Below are 25,237 nucleotides of genomic sequence, written 5' to 3'. Positions count from 1 at the left end.
TTTCTAAATATCAAATTCTGCCATCTGCGCCAACACCCTGTGTGTTTTTAATGGCAACTTCGACAGTGAGAAGTATTGGTTGTACATTAACTGTGCTCACCACAACCGCAAGCCGCTCCAATCATCAGCTTGGTGAAAAAGTCTGCTTGAGACACAAATCCAAGGAAGTTTTCCAAAAACAGCAGCGGGACAAATGAAGACTGTATTTTGACATGCCTTTTCAAAAAAGCTTTTGTAAGCTGACCTTGTAATTGTGACTTATACAATTGACTCATGCTGTCTTGGCAGGTTCAAAGCAAAGTAGTCAAGCCAAAGTGGTGGTTGATTACTGTATGTCGTTTAGAATCCATTTAGAATTAAAAACAAGTAACTGAAAGCACATGCACAGCAAGGTTGAGTTGTCACTGGTATTTGTCATGTCTGCACTGTTCTCAAGATAGCCGCTGCAGTCATAACAATTGTTTTCACAATTCTGGCATTCTCTAACCTGTTCTCTCTTCCTAACCTCACACCACACCTCCTTTGTCCATTTGACAAGCTTCATTCCAATCTGAGCCCTTATTTCTTTCTGCCAGGACCCTGCGGGGCCATTTATCATGGCTGAGGTTGTGCTGTTTTAGTGCTGATGCTCAGTACTAGAGCGTTTAATGTCCTCCAAAGCTAACAATGCGCTTGTGTGGTAGCCTGGCACCCTGGTTCTGGGATAATGATAGCGGGCAATGCACAACAATGTTCTTCCCACTTTAGTCTTTGACTGGCATGAGAAACAGGATCACCTCACAATTTTTGGAGATGTTCCTCAAATAATGAGAATTCTAATCGTTATTACCACCAGTTTACTGCTCCAGCATGACATTTAACATATAATACATAAACTTCTGTTTTCCTTTTCTTCAAGTTTGAATTATTTAAATTTGGCTCTGTGATATGACGAAGCATGGCAGGAGTTTATCTCTAAAATGTACTGTCACCCTCTGTTAACGTCTCCTTTTCGATGGAACAAAACAAAGTGTTGCTTTCACACAGCTTTATTTCGGGTACTGTTGCGGTTAGCACTGAGACAAAACACAGACAAACATTGTGGAGAAAAGCAACACAAGTGGCAGTGTAGGAGAAACTGGGTGTTGTTGGAGAGAAGAGGACACCCTCAAAACATTTGTGATATCTTAACTGCGATGCCAAGGACAGCCATCTGTGTTTACAAAATTATTTGCTTCCTCTCTCTGTGTCTGTCCCTCTAGTACTCTGATTCACTGTTCACTTGTTACATATGTTCCCTTTGTGGTACGTAAAATACAAGCACAGAAGTTGAAGGACACTTGCACCCGTTGAGGGGAACATATGCTCTTGGAGCTTTTTACATTTTTGCAGCCGAGATGAGAGGCGCGATAAAGTAAATATGATGACTTCTGAAAAAGAGATTTTTCGATTTGTATTTGTTGAATTGTTTGTGGAAATTTCATCTTGATTTGTGTGGATTTACTGTTTTGTGCAATCAATTTATTTGATGCACGGGGACCTTTCATGTAGCAATCCAGTGCAATCTCAACTTTAAAGAGGAGAGGAAAAAAATGTTCACTTTTAAGTCATAGTCAGGTTCTTTTGCTCTTTTTGACAGAACTTGCATTTGACTGGAATGTAAAGATTCGTTAACAGCTTGTGTGGTAACATGCAGCCTGAGATGTTGGGATTGATATTGGATTGTATGATCAGAGTTTGCATTGAATTAAACTATACAATACTGAACATACTGAATCATTTGCAGAAAGAAAGCTTTTGGAGCAGCTGCATGCATTTCAACAGTGATGCAGCATAGCCAGCCACCTGACGATGGCGTTACTTCTTTTTCAGGTGGCTCAACAGTGCCACCTAATGTTACCTCACGAAAAGCAAGTCAGGGACCATCAGGTATACAGGGAGCGTTCTGTGGCACTTAGATGTTTCTTCTAAGCACTTAAACAATATTTGTAACTGAATAAGCCTTAAGATTAAGGTTTTAATGAATAACCCAGTTATCTGAGAGAGGGTTGACTGACGTTTGCCACTGATTCAGCTGAATGAACTAATCTGCTAAAGCACCGCCTCTTCTTTTTCCAGGTGTCTGGTGTAGGATCAGAGAAGCTCTTTTCTTCCACCACACCCAAAGGTAAGAGCCCACTTCTTTGTTTGTTCTCCCTCCAGGGTTTACGTCACTACATCTAAATCATGTAAATCCCACACCCCTACGAAATCCCACAGCTAACATTGAGATTTACATACGAGCACACATAAACAAAGCTGAGCAAATGCATATGCGTACCTTTTTTGCCAGGGTGAGGAGTGGTGTTTCCTCGCTGACATTGCCAGAGGCTTAGCCTTCTTACATATTGGTTCATTAGAGGGGATTTAGAGCCTCTCTGCCACATGCTCCCTCAAATGGGAACTTCCCCTCAGGCAATACAAGCTCTTCGACAGCAGGCCTGAGCCATAATAAATGCCAAAGGAAATGAGAGAAAGAGCATTGTCAGACACTCACAGTCTGTGTATGTTTGTCAGTATGTGCTTTGCTGTTGAACTGTAATAAACACAACATCCAATCATACATATTTTAAGTTTGAGTGAGGTGTTAAGTTGTGCATGAGGGAGGTCAAGGGAGGAGAGGTACGATCAGACTTCGGTTGACAAATCGCAGCATGCAGACCCCGTCTCCCTGAGGGCTTGGAACTGAGCAGTTCAATTAACACAAGCAGAGTGAGTGGGAGATAGAAATAGAGAGAGTCCAGCGTGATGCTACTGTAGCTTTCACAATGAAAACGTAAAGACAGAGGGTTTATGAAACAACTAGTCTACATCCAGCTCAATTTATTCTAAACAGGGAAGCTGAATTACTGTTGTCGTCTGCTATTGTGCATTGGCGTATCGACACTGTATGCCCACACATTACATGGCTGCACTTGAGCATGTCTGCTGAGAACCGCTTCCACACATACAACACAAAACCATTGTCTTTCACACACTGTACACTCAATCATTGTCAGCCTGAAAACTAAGAAATCCTTGATTCTTACAAACGTGAACTAAAGGTTGGATTAGGACACTGACATTACGTCAGTACAATACAATCAGAGTTGCTTGTGATTGTCTTTCAGATCAACATGAGCTTGATTGGCTAATCTAGAAGTAGGGCAAAAGATTAGTAATAGTGGTCAGAAAGGATGAGGTAGGAAAATAAATTTGCTGTTTGATGAGTACATCTGATGACAATGAGGAACATATCAAGCCTCATTTTCATAGCCTGCCAATATCTGCTTCTAATGTTATTGTTCCCAGCTGTAAATAACCATGTTTGTTTTGATTTACCCTGCGTTCCTTGCGTCCCAGAATTTTACTCATTTGTGCACTTTATTCGGGTTCCTAGCAATGCGTTCAAACACTTGGGGTTTCATGTTTGGGTAATGAGACAGTTCGGGTTAAATACGTAGAAGAGAGCAAGACCAACATTGTAATCAGTGACCATAAAACCCTGCGTTTATCCTCACAGAACCTGGTTTGGGGGAAAACCCAGACATCATCGCCTTGTCTCTCATATTTTTGTCTTCGCTGCAGTGTTAGTCTTTTGACAACCCACTATTGAGGCAAACTAATAGTATATGCAATGTCCCTTACTCAGGGTCCAGTTCTCTTGGGTTGTTGTTATTCAAGAGCTTGCGCAGCTTGTTTATGATGGAGCAGCAGAATCCGAGTATTATTTAACTATTGTTAGTTTTGGTTTCCTTCCTTTCTTAAACTGGCTGCTACATTTTGATTCCTTAAGTAACAGTACATGCTGTAGGTCTATTCTCAATACATTGAATGTCAGAGTTGACTGTACGCTTGCTTGAAGGCGAATGAGAAGCTAAATGTGCAGTAGCTGTGAGCAAGTACAGAGCTCCCCCGCAGCAGACACCTATGTACTTCACTTTTAGGCCTAACATTTTACAAGGCTGTGCCTTTGGAAGTGTTGGGAAGTTATCACCTACCTTCCAGTGGCCAAAAATAAGAGAGGAGCACTTGAAATTTTTTGTGACTGTGTTGAATTTTGTATGTGCTTTGGCTGTAGCACATGAAAGCAAAGGGGCCCAACAACAGCTTTGTGGGTTAGCCGCACCAAATGTGTTTGCTAACAATGAGTCATGTAGTCTTAACGTAGGTTTTTCAGAAGTTACGCATAAAAAGGAAACTTACTTAGCAACATTGTGGGATAGTGGCAGTGATAACGTTATTGCCAACATATACCTGTTGTTGCACATGCTATGTAGGTGATACCGCATGGTCACAAACACAGGGCATCTTAGGATAGAGGGGGAGAACGATTGGTAGAAAAGCTATCTCTGAAGTGGATTTGTGGCCTTGTAATCCTGATTAATTTTGACCCGTTGTGCTCATTTTAAACAGAGCATTACAGTAAGCGTGAACACAGCAAGCTCTGGGGTGAAACCAGGAGCTTAGCAGCTTTGGGAGGCTTAACTGCAGATGGCATTTTAAGCCGGACTTAATAAATTGTTTCCATTAAACTTACCGGCCCACACATACTGGATTAGAAGAATTGAACAAAGGAGAGAGAGGCGAAGGAGATGCACACAAATGCCATCATGCTCATCTGACTCTGCTGACATCTTTCCGAGGCCACACGAGTGCTGGAAGCTGGGTACCTGCTGTGTTCGAAGACTCATTTTAGATCGCGTTTGTCAGTGATGTCAGGTGCCCATTTGCTTCATTTATATCAGAATCAGTTGCCAGTTATCTGGTAATGCCAGTACATTTTTTTTTTTTTTTTGATAATTGTGCAAAAAGATGCAGAGTCTTCTAGCACTTAGAGCAGTTCGAATGACTAATATTGAAATAGTCCGCTGCAATGACCATTGTGCAAAGGGCACCGAGAATTCAAGCGAGTAGTACGATAATCTGGCACAATGTTGATTTGTGCAAGTGTTGCAAATACTCCTCAATCAGTGTGCAAATGTAGCAGATGCTACTCTGGCATGAGTGGCCAGTATTGGTCAACAACAGATATGCAAATAGTGCAGCATGGTGAGACTACGACAGTGAGTGCACGAGTAATATATAATTGGCCCGACAGAAATGTGACAACAAACTCAAGACAAAAAGACAAAAACATTGCCACCATGTTGCAATGGAATTGTAGGTTAGGTTATAATGTAGGTAAATAAACACAAACATGTATTAACCTTTTAACAGTGAATTTAGGGCTGATCCTAAACACATTATCAATGCAGAATATTAAGGATGCTGTTTCTCCTAAATAGCCTTTTACTCAGACATGTCTGCCATTGTTGGCAATATATTCTTTATGATGGTACACTGCCTCTGCCCTGCTCTACTCCTCAGCCTAACTCCACCATACCTCCTCTCCCCATCATCGCATGGGTAGGATCCTATTATCTGCTGCGAAGTCCATGGTCCCTGTGTCGAATCACTAATCAACCACCCTGTTTGCAGGTGTATGGCCTTTGTTCGGACATGAATGTTTGCTGCATGTCTATAAAAGTGTTAAATAGTCTCCCCCGCTCCTTATCCCTTGCCTCCTTTTTGTTCCTGCAGCTCAAGGTTTCAGGAAAATGAAATGCCATTTTCACCGTCTGGATTGTGAATGCCATAGAAGGGAGAGGGGATCGTGGAAAGGGAGCAGCAAGGTCAGGTGCAGGGGGATTGAGGGCAACTCAGGCATATTGAAGTAGATGAGAGAGCATGTTTGTATTCGAAGGGGCAGCTCTCCCCTGGCCAGGTCTGTGTAATGTAGTACTAACCTCAGTGGCCATGGTTCACCTTTTGCAGCCTCTCATTTATTAAAGACTGAATGGAGGCTGACCTTCTTACCAACTAATCTTTTATTTTCTTTTTTTTAAACCAGCATCCAGTTAGAATAGAGCCGTGGTAGATGGAAAGTTTGGCTAGCAGGAAAGATTATTGCAGGGCAAACATGTTGGGAAAAGCGAAACCATTCAAGTGGTTTAACAAAGACAAACTCTACTCTATACTAAAAACTGACAATAATTAATCAGCAAGTCATTGGCAAGTCCTTCTCCAAATAACAGACGCTATGATCATTTCACCATTTTTCATGGGCTATCGACATCCTTTCGCCAGCTCTTAACTTCATGCCATCCATCTGCGGACCTTCTGTGTTTCACCTTCCAGTATGGAGTGATAGAGGAGTAGGAGAGAATCACGAGCTGTGCTTTAACTAAAACTCAGTTGGAGGCAAGTGCTGAAGCCTTAAACTAATCCATGGGCTATCTAGGGTTGGCACTGGGTTATGACACCTCTTATCCGATGTGGCTCAACAGTATAAAAATCTCCTATCCAGACTTGTGTGTATTTAGCCACAATATCATGTGTGTTTATGTGGCCAAACATTTAGCCATACTTAGCAAGTCCTCGTCACTGGTTTGTTTGTTTTTTTAAACAAATAATGTGTTTGTGATTTAGCATGCAATTTTTCAGGGGGAAGTTTGTTGTCTTCAGCATTATTCAGTAAACAAGAAATTAATTATTCTATTGTATGACAAACACAACATTGGATACAACTGACAAATAAACAACTCTTTTCTGTAGGCTAGGCCTAAATGTTATGATGAATTGATATCAATCTTTATTTTACTGTTGAATTGTAAAAAGAAAAATCTTCCATCACCGTAGATTGACTTATTGATTTAACTTCACAATGTAATACTGTATAATGATGCTCTTGTCAGTCGCAATAGCACTGCTGTCAATGTCAGCCGAGTATAGAGATCAAGTGGAGAGTGACACAAGTGACGCTTTTCATCACCAAGACCCATCCATCCATTTTCTATCGCGCTTATCCCCACTAGGGTCGCGGGCGTGCTGGAGCCTATCCCAGCCATCTTCAGGTGAGAGGCAGGGTACACCCTGAACTGGTCGCCAGCCAATTGCAGGGCGCATAGAAACAAACAACCATTCGCACTCACATTCACACCTACGGGCAATTTAGAGTCTTCAGTCAACCTACCACGCATGTTTTTGGGATGTGGGAGGAAACCAGAGCAACCGGACAAAACCCACGCAAGCACGGGGAGATCATGCAAACTCCGACTAGGCGAGGCCAGGAATTGACCCCAGTCCTCAGAACTGTGACCACTCACCGTGCCGTCCCGTCAATATGAGTATAAAAGCTTTTGACCCCCTTTGCTCCCCTCAGTCGGGAAAGCCTGTGGGCCTGACTGCTTACTGGACGGCGGATTGAAGCATTTTACGAAGCGGGGGTGGGAAACTAAACCATTAACACCATTTATACGTGACAGAATGAGCCCGCTCACTTGAACTTTTATCAGGAAGGGCTTTTGACGCAGATGGCTTTGATTCGCCAGCGTTGGATAACGTGGGCAATATTCGCTTCGCCACATCCTATTTCAATTAACCATTAGCGAGGTGGCGAATGGGCAGCGCAAACCCTGTCTACCCACAGAGGTTGAATCAAGGGAACTGGACTCAAGGTAACTGATTCAACCTTTGTGGATTACCATCAAACAACTCATGGGCTAGGTGTGCTAGTGTTGGTTTGGTGGATACAGCAATCACCCTCCCCAACAGAGTGGCTTTAGAAAGCTTTAAGTCAACCCGCAATATTTAGGGATCTACTCGCACAGGAACAGACTGCCTGTTTTACATCACCTTCGCAAAATGGTTTTATCCATCTATCCATCCATTTTATGTACCGCTTATCCTCACTAGGGCTACGGGCGTGCTGGAGCCTATCCCAGCTATCTTCGGGCGAGAGGCGGGGTACACCCTGAACTGGTCGCCAACCAATCGGGCACATGTAAACAAACAACCATTCGCCCTCACATTCACACCTACAGGCAATTCAGAGTCGTCAATCAACCTACAACGCATGTTTTTGGGGATGTGGGAGGAAACCGGAGTACCCAGAGAAAACCCACGCAGGCACGGGGAGAACATGCAAACTCCACACAGGTGGGGCCTGGATTTGAACCCCGGTCCTCAGAACTGTGAGGCAGATGTGCTAACTAGTCGGTCACCGTGCCACCAAAATGGTTTTATTTGCGACACTAATCCACCTCCTCAACTGGTTCTAGTTTCTAAAAGACCAACAGTTGTCTTTCTTTGTTGTCAAGATGGCGTCTTGAGGTTCTAATAAAGATAATACAGCACTGTGTTCTCCACCCCAATACTTCCCCAATATAGTTAACTATTGTGACTCCTTTCAATGAATATGCCTTAATCTGATGGAAGAAACTCTCCTCCTGCCCATTAGACATAATCCCACAATTCTTCTTATTATTATTGTTCTTCCCACAATTGCTTCTTTTTCCCTCACCACATTCCCTCTTATTTGAAAAATGCCACAATACAGCCATGATGAAAAAATCTGCTTTAGACTCCACCAGTCTCAAGAACAACCAATCTCTCAAATCAAACTCCCTTCCTTCTCAAAAATCCTGGAGAAAGAAGTGATTAACAGATTTACAGTGGATATAAAAAGTCTCCACACCGATGTTCAAATGACAGGTTTTTGTGATTTAAAAAAGGAGACAAAAATAAATATAAGTTTTTGCTACTATTGATGTGACATATAACCTATAGAACCCAATTTTTTTAAATAATCAAATCATTTCAAGAGGGGAAGTAAAAATAAACCACTGAGATAATTTGGTTGCACAAGTGTGCACACCCTCTTATAAGTGGTGTTTTGGCTATGTTCAGAATTAACCAATGACATTGAAACTCATGTTAAATTGAAGTCAGCTCACACCTGCCAGATTTTCAAGTGCCTCTGATTAACCCCAAATAAAGTTCAGATGTTCTAGTAGGCTTTTCTTATATTGTTTTGACTATCCTCACAAAGCTTCCAAAGCATCACAGGGATTTCATTGTTCAATGGTATATCAATCAGGAGAAGGGTATAAATGAATTTCCAAAGAAAAGAGAGAGAAAATATGGCACAACAGCGACATTATCAAGATCTGTAGTTCCATCCAAAATTGATGAAACGATAAGAAAACCTGTTATCAAGACTGCCCAGAGGCCGACAGCAACATTGGGGGAGCTGCAGGAATTTCTGGCAAATACTGGGCTGTTCAGTACATGTGACAACAATCTACTGTCTTCCTCATATGTCTAGGCTATTGGGTAGGGTGGCAAGATGGACGCCTTATTTTACAAAGAAAAACAGGCATATAATAAAGATAAAGACTCACTTAACATGAGTGTGAATGTGATTTAATTCTCAATACAGCCACATCCCTAGTTACAAGGGTGTGCACAGTTGTGCAACCACAAAGTCTTCTCAGAACAGTGGAAGCTGTTACAGCTGCGAAGGAGAGACCAATGGGAATTATAATTAAAATAAAGTATTAAATAAGTACCTTTTCATTGACACCGTTTTAAAAAAAAAAAAGGCAGATTGCCTAACTCTTTTCACACGACCACAAAATATGAACATTTTCATTCTTGCTTTATTGATAGTACTGTGCATGTATTGCAGCCACCTCCGTCGAGGAAATTAAAATCAGAAGAGGGATACTTAGCACAGATAAGACACTTTTAAAATTAATTATTGAGCCAGTACTGACAAAAATGTATTTGTATGAAATTTTGATAATTTGAGTGGCAGAAGGTCAAAGGAACCAAAACCAATAATCTGTGTAAAGGTTCCACATAAGCGCACAGGCTATTCAAAGACAGACCCAATTTTTTTCATACACAACAATTATATTGGCTTCAGAAGTCATTGTTTAATATGCCATGCTTTCTTTCCCTGTGTGAAATGTGTTGGCCCATTTTCAAAGGGTCTGCTCTGTGCACAGACCCTAGTGTGCATGAATTATTAACTTAACCCTTCTCAGTTTTCTGCATCATAATGGGTTGAGCCACAACTTCAGTCGGGTCAATCTATTTCAGTGGCTGTTAGGTATTACATGTCAGGATACTTGACACCTGTCAGTTATTTCTATCACTCCCTGTCATCCATCTCAGCAAGCCTGTGGACTGCGATCAGCTGTTGTGACAGAGAGAGGAGGTGACAAAACGAGGAACAATTAGGCCTCTTTGTTTGGCTGTGTGTTTATCGACTAAAGATTTATCCACATTTAGCTGTGAAGAAGGAACAATGACACAATCACGATTAGGCCATGAATATTTTTAGGCTAATTTGTAGCAGTTGTGACCTGCATTCTGGCTGTGTGAAGGAAATAATCTAGCTACATTGTTGCATAATACAGTATGGTGATGTATTGAGATACGAGTTTAATTTGTTCCGTGACTATCCTCATAACCCGTGAACTTAAAATGCTGTTTTTAAATGGTTATTTCATTTATTGAGGAAAAAAAATATTCGAAGTTACATGGCCCTGTATGAAAAAGTAATGACCCCCCCCCTTGTTAAATCATGAATTAATTGTGGCTAATGACAATTTTTGGTTGTTTTTCACTGATCACACGCAAGCCTGATTACCTCCAGAACTGTTCAATCAGGAAATCACTTAACAGAATCTGTCAGACAAAAGAGCTGAAAAAGCTGCAACAAATTAACACGATCCAAAGAAATTACAGAACAGTCGAGAAATAAAGTTATTGACATCTATCAGTCAGGAAAGAGTTACAAAAGCCATTTCTAAAGCTTTAGGATTCCCGCGAACGATAAGGAGAGCCATTAGCTTAATTATCTTATGAGAAAAACATGGAACAGTGGTGAGCCTTCCCAGGAGTGGGCTTCAAAGAGAACTACAGGCTTCCCTTGCCTCAGTTAAGCACCATGGGCACCCTATACAATATATATATTGTTGTTCATGACACAACAATAAGGAAGAGACTGGGCAAAAATGACATCCCTGGCAGAGTTCCAAGGGGAAATCCACTGCTGACCAAAAAGAACATAAAGGCTAGTCTTACTTTTGCAAAAAAAAAAACTGAACGATTCCTAAGAGTTTTGGGAGAATATTATATGGACTGACGAGATGAAAGTTGAGTTTTTGGGAAGGTGTGTGTCTCGTTACATTTGGCGTAAATGTAGCACAGCATTTCAAAAAAAGAACATCATACCAACAGTCAAACATGGTGTTGGTAGTGTGATGGTCTTGGGTTGCTTTGCTCCTTCAGGACCTGGACAACTTGCTGCGATTGATGGAAACATGTATTCTGAATGAATTCTGACACTCCAAAATGAAGATTTTGATTCAAGTCTGACACAGTCTGACACTTCAAAATCTTCATTTTGGAGTGTCAGACTTGAATCCGATTGAAATGCAGGCTGTTCACGCTCAAAAACCCTCAATTTTTGCTGAATTCCAACAATTCTGCAAGGATGAGTGGGCCAAAACATTCCCACAGAGATGTGAAAGACTCAGTTATAGAAAACACTTGGTTTCAGTTGTTGCTGCTGAGGATGGCCCAACCAGTTCCGAGGTTTAGGGGGACAGGTTTTTTTCCCTTAATAAATGAAATCACCATTTAAAGACAGCATTTTAAGTTCACTTGGGTTATAGTCGTCTGATATTTAATTTTTTTTGATGATCTTAAAGTGGGGAAACTGTGCAAAAATTTAAGAATAAATATTAAAAAAATAAATACCATGCTATGTGAAAGAGACTCCCGGAAAGCTATCAAACGTATTCAAGCTGCCACTTTCACAATTCTCTTTTTTTTTTTTTTTTTTTTTTTTTTTTACCATCAAAATTACCTGTTATTTATTAGATAAGTAAATTTGTAAGACAACACAAATACCTGTGCAGGTGACGATAACAAAACAAGTACACCAAAGGATTGTCAATCGGCATTTCACAATTTTACACCAGTTAAAGGCAGGACTCGGTCACCACAAAATGTATGTTTTATTGAATATACAGTTCAGTAATTATTTGCAAGATCCTCCCCTTGTTCTCCACTTGCAGCGTTGAGGTGCATGAACAAACGCGCAACATGGCCACCCAATACAATATATAGCATTATGTGTGTCTGTAGTGTTGTGCACACAGACTCTCACAAAAAAATGCAGACCTAAATAGAAAAAGGACAAAAAGAAACAAATCTTTCTTCTTCACTCATCTAGTAAAAGAGGCAAATATGAAACATAGATGAAGCGATTTTAAACACTTCCGTAATATGTACGGTAGTATGTGATAGTTGGCAGTTCATATGCGCATGTTTGCAAACGTTAACATTTTAAAGGTTAATAATGTAATAACTATTTTTTATTCAAGTATTTTGTTTTAAATGTTAACAAGTAACGTTCAACTTTTGATTGAGTTTGAGAATTTTTTTCATTGTCACATTATTGCAAAAACTGATTTACATGCAGTGCACAAGGTCCTATTTTGAGTAAGAAGGCTGTGTTTTATTTACTGGATTGTGACACATTATCAGAAGCTAATATAGTAGTAACTATGAAATTGTATTGTAAATTACTCTGCATTCCTCACACACAGAGGACGTCATTTACTTAATTTCTTTCAACTACAAGTGCAAAATTGCAAAAGAAATTCTTTGATATATACATACACGTGTGTGTGTGTGTGTGTGTGTGTGTGTGTATATACAGTGTTCCCTCGTTTTTCGCGGTTTATGGGGACCAGAACCTCCCGCAAAACGTGAAAAACCGTGAAGTAACTCTCAAAGCACTGAAGCCGCAAAACGTGAAGCGCAAAGTGGCGAGGGAACACTGTATATATTGTGTGTGTGTGTGTGTGTGTGTGTATATATATATATATATATATGTGTGTGTGTGTGTGTATATATGTATATATATATATACATATATATATATTGGTATTTGTATTTTTTACATTCTGCAGGCATCTGTACTTAATGTTCCTTTGCTGCTTAAACATCCATCCAGAGTTGTTAGGCTTGTGCATGGAGTTGATACCTCACTACTGTGACTCAGGAAAGAAAGGGCTTCAAGTCAACAAGGCAGTGCCATCTGCTAAAATGGACTCATGCTCCTTCTTTTTGGGGATTGTGTGCAAAGATAAAGAGTAAAGGATATCTGCAGTGAGCACGAGCTCTGTGCACATCATCTGTCTAATCTTAATCCTCCTCTTCCTCCTCCTCCTCAATTGAGGCCCAGCCAACTGCAGCGGAGAAAGCATTTTCATTGTTTACTTGGAAGAATAGATGACCAGTGTTTTATCACTGCTGTCAGGCCTGAAATGTAAAGTGTGTCGCCTGTGATCACTTACTGGTTTTTCTTACTTATAAAACTCCACTCTGCCTAAAACGTTTTTTTTTTCTTGCTCCACACATTCGTTTCAAGAATTGTGTTCTCTGCTGTGCACATTTTAAGCTCATTTGTGTTAAGCAGTACAGAGCCAATGTTATATGCACATGAGGCTGTAACACCCATTATATAGACAGATGGTAGGCGATTGTGGCCAGACACAACGCTTGGACAATGTTCAATCACTGGCAAGGGGACAGGCGTCAGCCAAGACATTCTTGTGATGATATGAACATGTTTGAAACCTATCCCCAAAGCTGAAGATAAGAAAAGCATTGTCTTGAACAGAAAGGGTGTAAATAACTTCAGATTTTATGACACACCCACCATACATTAGAAGCTAGTGTCAAAGAGAATTCTGGCGACAGGAAAGGAGAGGAACTCTGCAATCCAGATCCCAAATCAAACAGAAGTACCAGCCTGTCCATAACATATTTTCCGAGTATCTCCAGATGGGTGGTTGTTGTCTACTGTTTATTTAGTATTCCCTAGCTCTATACCTTTCCAGTTGTAACATTCATGTTTCTGTCAGTGGTCTATCAGAGCCACTCAGTCTCGAAGAATACCGCAGGCTTGGACTAGAACTCTATGCTTGATGGGCGTGGCGGAGGCATCTTAGGAAAGGTTTACTGCACAGCCCAACTGAAGGCCTGAACTCAACTAATGGAGAAAGCAGTCAGTCGACATGCTCCACAGAGAAATTGCTTGTGTTGACCAATATTTCTCCGGGCAAATGCATTATTAATCATCCTTGTGTTTGTTAAGTATGTTAGGTGGTAATTCGCTGAGACACAGGGGCCCCTATTTTGGCCATTTGAAGGAAGGGTTTTAAAAAAACATGCACCATGTGGTCTGCTACAATAATCAAACATTCATCTGTTTTACTGTTGTTTTTGGCTACCGGTAAATTCCCTGCTCTGGGCCTTGGTGGAGGGGCCCCTTACGGCCTCTGACTAACTGTAATACCCCATTCAACAGAGCATTGGTTCCAAACTCCCTGGGTGTTGGATTTATGATGCAAGAGGGTGATTACAAGACTGTTTGCTTTGGGAATCAGAGAGGAATCATGTAAATCAGAAGCAAAGGTTATATCTAAAATGTATCTCTGTCTCTCTCTGCCCCATTTTCTCTCTCATGCTCTCACTTTGTGTGTGTGATTGGTCATCTTGATTGAATTACAGAAATTCAGGAAGAACTGACACAGTTCTTTGCGAGAACCGTTTGGTGAACAAATCGTAAATGCATTAGATATGTACTGTGTGGAATAACTTGATAGCCGTGACCTCAAGCCCATGAAACACCATTTGGAGCCAGGTCCCCTTGTGCAACATTAGTGACCTCTGACCTTCCAAATGTTCTTCTGGATGAGTAGGCACTTGTGCATCATCTTCCCAGATGAGTGAAAGCAACTGTATCTCCCAATGCCATATTTTCTTTCATTTTTACTGTTGCTTATTGCCAGGTGTATCATGAAGTCAAACCATTAAAAAAAATATGCCTCGGTTTTCCAAAAGCATTGATGCTATCACATATCACATGGTATGGGTATTGACCCCTCAGCAAGCACTGAAGAGCCATGGCTTCCTTACCAGCTGTACCAAATCATTTGCTGGCAGGTTGGCCCATTGCTGACCTAATCCTGGTAGCAGGTGCCACTCTAGCCTCAGAAGTGGGGTGTTGTTTTTCAGAGCAAATGGGCCATCTGGGTCTTGATACTTTATGGTGCTTAAAACACACTCAAGTGTGACACTCCCAACACGTAACTTCACAATAGTCGAAGAGCTCGCAGCAAAACAGAAAATGAAGGCTTTGACAAGAGTTTACAAGGTTTGATGTGGTGTGGCAATCCCCGCTTCGGCACAGATTCATGAAGTGAGTCACACGTCCTAGGGTTTAATTTGGATCCCTCTAACGCTTTCAGTGTTGTTCAGTCTTCTGCTGTCTGAAATATGCCAACCGTATTTGTTTTGTCTTGTTTTATTTTGTTTTGGCACAGAGTTGCCAAGTTTGACACTTGTCAGGGACCGTGTGTGTGTGTTTTGTTTTTCTTCTTCTGGTGTCATGTTTCATATTGCACAGAATTGTTTTCTTCTGTTTCATTTTGCACCCTGTCGTCCCCCCATCACAATCCTCACACATTTGTTCACACATTTCTTTATATTGACCTGTTACATGTTACCTGGAATGTCAGGGTGAAATATAGTGCCCTTGAAATCGTTCAGACTGATGTGGCATGGACTTTAAAGTTGAATGCTAGAATTAATGTCTTGTCTCTGTTAGTTTACCTGACATGACCCTCTGCCCCACCCTCCTCTACCCTTAGCTGGATTAACTCATCTCCCTGTAGCTCTTTGTCCCCTGTCGTCTGAGGTATGTCTGTCATTCTCTCTTTTGCAAATCAAGAATGATGGATGCGGTTAACATTTCTGCTATCCTCAAGCATCATGCAGTTGTCATTCTTACTCTCTGTTGTTGGTTATGAACATGGCTGATCAGAAATAGTACCGAATTCATGTCCCACCCAAAGAAAACAAGCATTCATCCATCCATTTACGCTACATCTTATTCTCACTGGGTTTGTGGGTGTGCTTTAGTTGATGCCACCTGACTTTGAGAGAGAGGTGGGGTCCACCCTTGAGTGGTTGCCAGTGGGTACGGAAAGTATTCAGACCCCCTTAAATTTTTCACTATTTGTTATATTGCAGCCATTTGCTAAAATCATTTAAGTTCATTTTTCCCCATTAATGTACACACAGCACCCCACATTGACAGAAAAAAAACTGAATTGTTGAAATTTTTGCAGATTTATTAAAAAAAAAAAAACTGAAATATCACACAGCCATAACTATTCAGGCCCTCCACCAGGCGGGCCATAAAGACCCGCCTGGTGGAGGGCTTCAGTGATGGTTGACTTTATAGAACTTTCTCCCATTCCCCCGGCTGCATCTCTGGAGCTCAGCCACATTACTTTTTGGGTTCTTCTTTGCCTCTCTCACCAAGGTTCTTCTCCCCCAATTGCTCAGTTTGGCCGGACGGCCAGCTCTAGGAAGGTTTCTGATTATGGAGTCCACTTTGCTCTTAGGAACCTTAAGTGCAGCAGAATGTTCTGTAAACTTGGGCAGATCTGTGCCTCGCCACAATTCTGTCTCTGAGCTCTTCAGGCAGTTCCTTTGACCTCATGATTCTCATTTGCTCTGACATGCACTGTGAGCTGTAAGGTCTTATATTGACAGCTGTGTGACTTTCCTAATCAAGTCCAATCAGTATAATCAAACACTGGACTCTAATGCAGGTGTAGAACCATCTCAAGGATTATCAGAAGAAATGGACAGCACCCGAGTTAAATAGATGAGTGTCACAACAAAGGGTCTGAATACTTATGGCTGTGTGATATTTCAGTTTGTCTTTTTTAATAAATCTGCCCAAATTTCAACAATTAAGTTTTTTTTTCTGTCAATTTGGGGTGCTGTCTGTACATTAATGAGGAAAAAAATGAACTTAAATTATTTCAGCAAATAGCTGCAGTATAACAAAGAGTGAAAATGTTTAGGGGGTCTGAACATTTTCCATACCCACTGTATAGACAAACAAGCATACACACACATTCACACCTATGGACAATTACGAGTCTTCAGTGAACCTAACATGCGTGTTTTTGGAATGTGGGAGGAAACCAGGGTACCTAGCGAAAACAACGCAAGCAAGGGGAGAAGATGCGGGGTTTGCAACAGAGGAAGGCCGGAGCCAGGATTGGAAACCCTCAACCTCAGAACTGTGAAGTGTATGTGCTAACCACTGGAACGCCGTTCAGCCCCAAAATAACAGTTTGTGATTATTTTCTCTAAAACGTTTAGCTATGCCTTGGTCACACGACTGCAGGAAAAATTATTGTAGCTCATGAGAAGGCACCTCTTTCTGGTTTATAGCCATTCGACATACTCCAACTCTCATGTATAATTACTTAACAGCACTCAGTAGCTTACCCTTTCTATGGAGTAGCTTATCCTTTCTATGGAGTGATGATTTGCACAAATGTGTATAAACTAGTCAGTGTGTTCTCTTGGGGGCACTATAGACATCCAAAACTGAAGCCTGATAAATTTAGTAGACACAGCGTTGTTTGATTTCTTTGTGATCATAAGGAATGGGTAAAAGTATAAACATGTTCAAGGTAATTTTAAACACATACTCGTATTTTTAAGGTTGCTGCTATGATTGCATGGGTTGGCTTGTTTTTTAATTAAGCCTTCTGTTTTGCCTTATGCATTGACATTCCTCTGGCATTTAGTATGGTACATTATGAGAAATAGTACATGGGTATTAAATGACTGCTGAAATTAGCCGGTAAATTTGATCAGCAGATGGCTCGCCATTGCATGTATAAATGTGGCACTGATCAACGGACAAGGAAGAACTGTGGCTGTTGATTGATGATCCATCTTTGCGTTGGGTGTGAGTTTTTGAGATCTTTGTTTTAAGTTATTGTCACCTTTAAAAAAACACGAGTGACATTTTTTTTCCTCGACCTTTCTGGCTTTCAAAGGTTATCATTAGACACTGACAATGGCTGCACTGCAATGATTAAATGTGAGTAGCGCAGGCACAGCTTGTGTTACTCAACACTTTCATGTCAGCAAAGGTGTTTGTTCTATCTCACTCTTCCTCTTGGCACTAAATTGCAATGGCTGCTTATGTCAAAACAATGAAAGCGGTATAGTGAATGGTTAGGAGCTGTCAGCTTCCAATTGTTGCTTTGCTAGGGAGTGAAAATGGAGACGTAGGAGGAGGAAAAGAAAAACATGCAGGCTCTTTCAGCCCACTGTCATGCCACTTAGGATTTGTTGATGGATTTTCACTCAGCCATTTCCCTTCCATTGATAAGTAATCAGTATGGTACTGAAAGATAATACATCTACTTAAAGGCATCTGGCCTTCATACATGTTCATACATGAAGCAACACTGAAAAGCAACACTTCTGTTGACATTGCGGGGCACTCATCCTCTCCATCTCTGCTTGGACTTGTCGGCAAAAGCCCCCTTTTTGTACCCCTTATGTATCATTCCTTCTTGTCTTTCCTACCTTTTTTCATTGCATTCTTTATGGATTGTGAGCCAGCTGGTGGGCTAATAGTGGATACTTTCCTGTGGAGAACCAGAGTGATCCAGCTAAAGCGTTATGAAAGCTTAAGTAAAGCTGACACGCTGCTGAAGAACTACAGCCCACACGGAGCTGTGCGACAGCCTGTGGAGAGATTCTGAAAAGGTCTTAAAGGAGTAGTAGACACAGAGAGGCTTCCACTGTCCTCCCACTGCTGTCCTATGATATAGGAGCCAGTAGTTAAGTCCTTTATTAGAAGCCGCAAGCAGTGTCTCCAGTCACCTTCATAATTGTAGTACCATGTCCACTGCCGTAATCAATTGAGACAGCTGTCGCTGCAGCGTTCAAGTCCATTGGGCAGGCGTGTCATGCTAATTAATGAAATGATAAGCTCCTGCTCGCAGCATTTTACAAATAACTCCTGAAAAGTCCCCGTCCTTTCAAACCAAATGTATGACAAAGGTTCAGTCAGCCTCAATCTCTCCCTGGCCACTGGCTGTATGTCCACAGTGGCCTCTGGGTAAGAGGGGCCACCAGGGTCAGTGACAGTCAATAGGGTCAAATTCCAAGCTGGCAGGGTGGGCCATGTTGAGGAACCATTCGACTTGCCTTTTCTGTTGAAAGTTTGCGGATATTCCCCCTATTATTCAGGAGAGCTCAGTGCTACTGACCTTAGACGATCTGGCGATGTTCGTAGGAAGGCGATGCCCCTGGAACACATGAGCTTTTCTAGAAACTGCCCTTCAGGGGGAATGGGGAGACAGCGATTAAGGGATGAGCGGGCAAGCGAAGGGAGTGTGAAGGTTTATTGCTGCTCTGCAACACTTCATAGAAAGGGTTAATGACAGTTTAACATTGCTTTTAAACCCACTGGACTGTGTATGATATAAAAAGATTTGGACAGTTAACATCTACACCCCTCTGTTTATCTGTCTCTCTCTCCTTTGAGCTAAATGTGTTCCCCGCCTTTTCTTCCCTCCCACATATGCACCATGAGAGGTGGATGGCATCTGTGTTGCGCACCATATGGCTGCAGTTAGAATTGGGATCTGATATGAGCCTTGAAAGTGGATTGAGCCCAGCTTGAGCTTCTAGCTTTCTAAAATGAACATTATATTCTCAATGCATGCCTAGGCTCTGACTGTAAACGTGTTACAGCTTAACACCCATCCGCATTCTGCCGCCATCCACTCTTTTTGTCAGTTGCTGTGGGAAAACACAGGAATAATTGAAATGTGCCAGCTGTCCCATCTCTTTAGCTGTCTTGGCCAGATTTGTCCTTGTCCTCTGTCCTATTAATGTATGAGTAATTTGCACAAATACCGTATATATATATATATATTTCCTTGGTGATGTGATAGTGTGAAGAAAAGCAGGCCGTTACACATTTCTCTCATGATATTAATATTACCAGCATCACCAATCAACTTTGTTGAGCCCTTCTGTTCTTGTAAGGCTAAATAATTTTGTTGAAATCATTCACACCTTTCATATGACTGAATGCCTTGTAGCTGAAGGGTTGGTTAGGATGTTTCCTGCCTCCTTATAGTAGCTGAGCTCTGTAAAGATTGCTTGCCTAGAGAGGTATGTGAACCAAGTCATTGAGAGCTCACCCATCAAGCATTAGCAAAATATTCTGCCAACCAGAGCCAGCAGTGCAGGCATCAAGGCAGCGTGAGGTCTCGCATACTATTCACCAACGTCTTTTAGGAGAAATCCCACTTTATTTGAATATCTGTCTGCTCATGTCCTCTTTTTATCAGTGCTTTCATGAACTGAGTCAACCACAGCGTTTGCCTACTAAATGAGAACACCCAATGTCATTAAGCCTCTCCTAACACTCAGTGTTTGCACCCGCCCTTTTAAAAGGAGTAATTTCCATATGGTCGTATCTAATCTGGCGGGTTGGAGGGGAGGGGGGGCTATTTGCATACAGGTTGTGTTTCCCTGGCTTTTGTATGAAATGGCATCGTGTCAACAGTGTGCAAGTAATATGTGGAACACACTTAATTGCATGCTCAGCTTTGTATGTAAAGGTTTTACTTCGAAGGTATGTAATTAGTCTCCAGAGATCGTAGCTTCATTCATGAGATTGTTGGGTCCATTTTGCAGGTAGCCAGGTGTCTGGTGGAAATAAATTAGAAATAGCTTCAAAAGGAATTGCTTTCAAAGGCAACCGTTTTAGTATTCAAAGCAGGTGACTGTGAGTGTGCAGTACTGGCCTTCAGGGCTTCTACCTTTTGTTCCTGACATGGAATGTGCCAACAGACCTTTAGATTGATATATTCTTGTTAATGGTAACTGGCCTATTATAATCCAACTCAGGGCCAAGCCTCTCTCAATTGTTCCACATTGAAAATATGCTCAGGCAAAGATGACATTGGACTGGATTTGTGCAAGCTCTCCATCTGTACCACATGGAAAAGAGGGGGTCACAAGTGAAGGGTATAGAAGGCAGGAACATCTGTGTACCAACACAAGGTTCACATCTCCCGCTGGACACATTAGTCATTTCTTGGAAAGCACGCTGGCCTGTTGTCCTTCTGCTCCTTTAGTTTAGTTTAGTTTAGTTTCAATACTAGGATGAGATGTCATCTGGTGAGCAGGCTTGCAACATCCCCCAAGGGACTGTCCTTGTCCCCTCAGTGCACTAACCCAGCTCGTAGGAGGGATTTAGGTGAGCGCGACGGGGGTATCTTCCAACCTGTCTTACTACCCACTCCTACCAGCTGCTAAGGTTTACAAAACAGGGCTTCAAGCAGCATGCACCGTGCTTGCTGTTTTCTCAGTACGTGAGCACAGGCAAAGTGCATTCCATGTCCAGAAGATCAGAACAATACTAAATTTGGCACTTTGGTGAATGGGTATGAGCGCTACTTGACAGTTGGTTTAGCAGTTGGGAGTTTCATCAGAAAACAGAAGTTAGTGTTCCAAAATCCTCCACTAGTAATGTCAAAGATCTCATGCTGTCATCCTCATTCTAAATTCTGCTTGATATTTGCAGTAACAACTTAGTTTACCAATTAGTTTCATTTCTCTTGATGCTCTACAAGCAAGAGGAATAATGGCTTTAAAAAGGACAGTAATAAGGACAACGCAGCATTGTATCAGTTGGTTTTCTGGAAAGAAAACATGAAAATGAACCGCATTTATTATATCGTTTTTTCACATATACGCAACATTGAATCATTTTTGTATATGTGTATAAAGATTGGCATTCTTTACTGACATAATGTTACAGCAACCCCATTTTTTTCCATCCTCCATTATGTGCCTGCCTGTCTGTGGGTGTCTTCACTTGCAGAGGGATTTTAATGAGGGACATGTTGGTTGGAGTTGCTACCTCCTTGTCTCTATTAGACCACATTAGAATCATCATTAGGTTAGTCCAGTGCTCACTGGGGCTTCACAGCATTAGAATTAGAGATGCATTTTTTATTTTCTGGTGAGACTTGCTTTTCTGTCACTCGCCTTGCATTGTGTCTGGAAAAACGCATTGCCATGGCAACATCCCAAAATAAAACATCTTTACTAAGAATATTTGGTTTTGTGCTTGTTATGTGCCATATGTTGTCTCTTTGTCCATCATCGGATTCTTTTTCATTAGAGATTCATTTTATTTAAAACCCGATGGGCTATTAAATGGACCCACAAAATAAAATTGAGGTGCGCACACCTTTGGCAGTCCTAGTTCTCCATTACTGTTAATAGCAAGGAGCAAGGGAGAGAGTGGAACGTATAAAAAAAAAAAAAAAAAAACATTGCACTTCTTTTGAGAATTTTTAGGATCCTTGAAAGATTAAACAGGCTGTTAATAGGAACATGATATTAATTTCATAGGCTGTATGTCAAGCTCTAGCTTAGTTTGTACCCACTGACAGTGCCTGTGCAGTATCTTCAATTGAGACTCTTTTTGACAAAAGAACTGCAGCATTTCTGTAGATTAGCAAGACAGAAAATCTTTTTTCTAACTCATCCCCTGTCTGTTTCATTTGATGGTTTTTTTTTTGAGTTTTTTTTTTCTCTGTTTTTTCTGTGAGTGTTTTGTTCCTTTGTTAAAAGCAAAATCCATTTTGGGTTCAGATGTTACAATCTAAACTCGCTTGCTTTTCTGTAAATAAGACTGCCAAATGTCTTCCATTATGATTCATAAGGGTTTAATAATAATTTATAAGTTAAAGGTGTACAGGTATGGTATTTTGTGAAGTTTTCCATGCCTGTAACGTAGAATTTCAATTGCAGCAATTTAAGAAAGACCATTTGCTGGAGTACTGATTGTAAAGGCTCAGTGCAGCTCACTGATTGTAAGAAGGACCAATACTGAACATTTCCTCAATCTTCTGAAAGATCAGGTAGCGGGGACCGGAAGGCACAGCGACAGTGTGGCCAAGATTACGGGACAGGATGTCTCCTCACAGCACAATTGAAACATAATTATTTCATGCCAGATTGTGTGCTCAGCAAAGCCCTGAATAGGGGCCGACATTTAACTTTAATTAGCTGTGATTTATTCATACTGACTGGATTGCAAGGAGAAATTGGATCATCTGATTATATTCAAGCATGAAAATGACCTGATTAAACACTTAACAGAACCTAAGAAGAGGGAGGCATGAGGAATCTGGGGAAGGAGACATTAGGGCATCAGCAAAATGAGCTATGTTTTGATCATCACTGATCTGGTCCTTTGCATCCACATAGTAACAAACCATCCTCCTTGGTGCACCTTTGGACTCATTTCAATAGGAATTGTTGCTGACTCAAACTAGGATACAGTTTGACATGATGTGTTTTCAGCTTGTTTGCATACTCTCCCAGTGCTTGTGTGGGTTTCTGTAGGGTCCGCATCCCCAAAACATACTTCTCAGGTTAATTAAAGAATCTAAATAATTGTCCATAGGTGTAAATATGACTATAAATGGTATGTTCACATGTGTCTACATGTGCCCTGCGAATAACTTGGGACCAGTCCATTGTGTACCCCGCCTCTTGCCCAGACAAGTTGCATAAAAATGGATAGATGGATGGATGCTTCCAACTTTAGGAACATTGTAGGAAAGGCCCTTTTTTGTCCAGCATTTCAGAACAATGGGACAGTAATGACCTCTGACTTCACAAATCCCTTCAAACCATCTTTTGCCCATATATAGACTATAGTAGTATATCTGTGTACCATTGATTGATAAATGCTATTCTAACATTGGCTGTGTGTCTCTCCTCAGGTGTGCCATTGAATGAGAGTCTTGAGTCTAGGAGTTGTAACTCAACCAAAGTGTCCGGTCTTCAGAGCAGCCGGAAACAGAACAACATTGAGGTGCCATTTGCACCCCCACTGCCAAGCCCTACCCCGGCCTCAGCGCCCACGGGCTCCCCAGCCCCCGCTGCTGCTGCAGCGCCCGCAGAGCCTCCTCGATCTCGCCTCCTGACCCCGTCTCCTCTCAGCGTCAAGAGGGAGCCACAAGGTCCACCCCCTGTCCCTTCCCCTTCCCTCCTGAGGGCACCACCCCAGTTCTACCCTCCTCACCCACACTCACAACAGGAGCCCTGTGCACATCCACCCCCACAGCATCACGCTCGGTCAGTCATAAGCCATCAGGCTCACCGCCCGCTGCAGTACAGCCTCCACGACATCAGGTAGGTGTTAATGAGGTGCAAAATGATTACAGAGCTGTGTCAAAGACAGGAGGCTTGTATCCTCCATTTAATAACGATAATTGTAACCCATATACTGATTTAGTGGAATTTTTCAACCTCAGGATAACACTCCCACTAAAAAGCTATTTGGACTTATTCCATTATGCTTTTTGGACATTGCAGCCACAATTTCTCTCCTTGTCCTTCTAAATGTTATGGGTAATGAAATAAACCAAAACGCTTTCCAAATTCGTGTATTGTAGTCCATGTGACAAGATACTGTAAAATCACATACGCCACACAGAATTGACTTTTTTTCACATGGAAATTGATTTTCCGCCACCCTTGCAAGATATACTGTTTTTCATTTAGCCATTTCCTCCTTTATAATGTCTGCGCAGATCCTTCCCTCACCTCTGAGAGAAGCTTAATTGCATTACCTTTCTTGTTAAATCACTATTCTCATTTGATTGAAAATGTTATTGATTTTCATATAATTGCATCATGCTACTAATTTTAATGTAACATTAAGGTCATTTAATCAGTCTTTTAATCTTGAATGTTTTATTCTGCCACCTTTATCTTCAGCCACCAGAGCAGTCCAGTTCTTCCTAAACATCATCTCACCCCATCTCAACATCACCCACTCAGTGGGCTGCCATCCACGGCCCCTACCTTGCCTCTGTCCATAGCCAACCTCTCTACCTCGCACTATTCCTCCCTACGGAGCCCGGCGCATCGCCATTCGGCCATGTTTGCAACCCCAGCCACACTGCCTCCACCACCAACCTTACCTACCAACAGTTTAGTGGTGCCTGGGCACCCCACGGGTACCCCTTACCCAGGTAATACTGCAAACACCTAACAACAGATAAAAAAAATCAGTTTACTTTTTTTAGTTAAATTTGAGTTAAATGTAACATTACTACACCGAATATTGATAGCAGTGCTCATTTTATTTGTTGTTATGGTAGTAATTACAATAACTAATTACAATTCAAGTTGCGTTATTGCCTTTTATCTTTTTTGGCCCTTCATGCCAAGCAAAAATATATATTTTTTAAAATCTGACTGCATGTTTGCACTATAATAAACAACAATATTGCAATTTTTTATCAATTTTGAATGATAGACAACTGTAAAAAGACAAAACAAAATGCATGTTTACAATAACTGCCAAGTCTTCACTGAATATTCTGCACATTTGAATTGGATTGTTTTTGTTTTAAGATGGCTGATTCCTGCACAGGTAGTTGTTGATTTACTC

At 41.4% G+C, this 25,237-nt stretch overlaps 1 protein-coding gene across 6 annotated transcripts in view; it reads left to right on the top strand.

Moving 5' to 3' along the window:
• Window positions 1-25,237, top strand: part of fbrsl1 (fibrosin-like 1) — a 412,523-nt gene that overhangs the window by 366,431 nt on the left and 20,855 nt on the right. For all 6 annotated transcript variants that reach the window (XM_061673006.1, XM_061673005.1, XM_061673004.1 and 3 more), the window contains 3 exons: window positions 2,098-2,146; window positions 23,559-23,970; window positions 24,559-24,815. In XM_061673006.1, coding sequence (XP_061528990.1) covers window positions 2,098-2,146; window positions 23,559-23,970; window positions 24,559-24,815 — 718 coding nt within the window. The remainder of the gene's footprint in view (window positions 1-2,097; window positions 2,147-23,558; window positions 23,971-24,558; window positions 24,816-25,237) is intronic.

The sequence above is a fragment of the Phycodurus eques genome, chromosome 3, assembly GCF_024500275.1.
Source record: "Phycodurus eques isolate BA_2022a chromosome 3, UOR_Pequ_1.1, whole genome shotgun sequence".
Classification (NCBI taxonomy): Eukaryota; Metazoa; Chordata; class Actinopteri; order Syngnathiformes; family Syngnathidae; genus Phycodurus; species Phycodurus eques.
The sequence above is the reverse complement of the archived record's forward strand: the minus strand, read 5'-3'. Positions and strand labels throughout refer to the sequence as shown.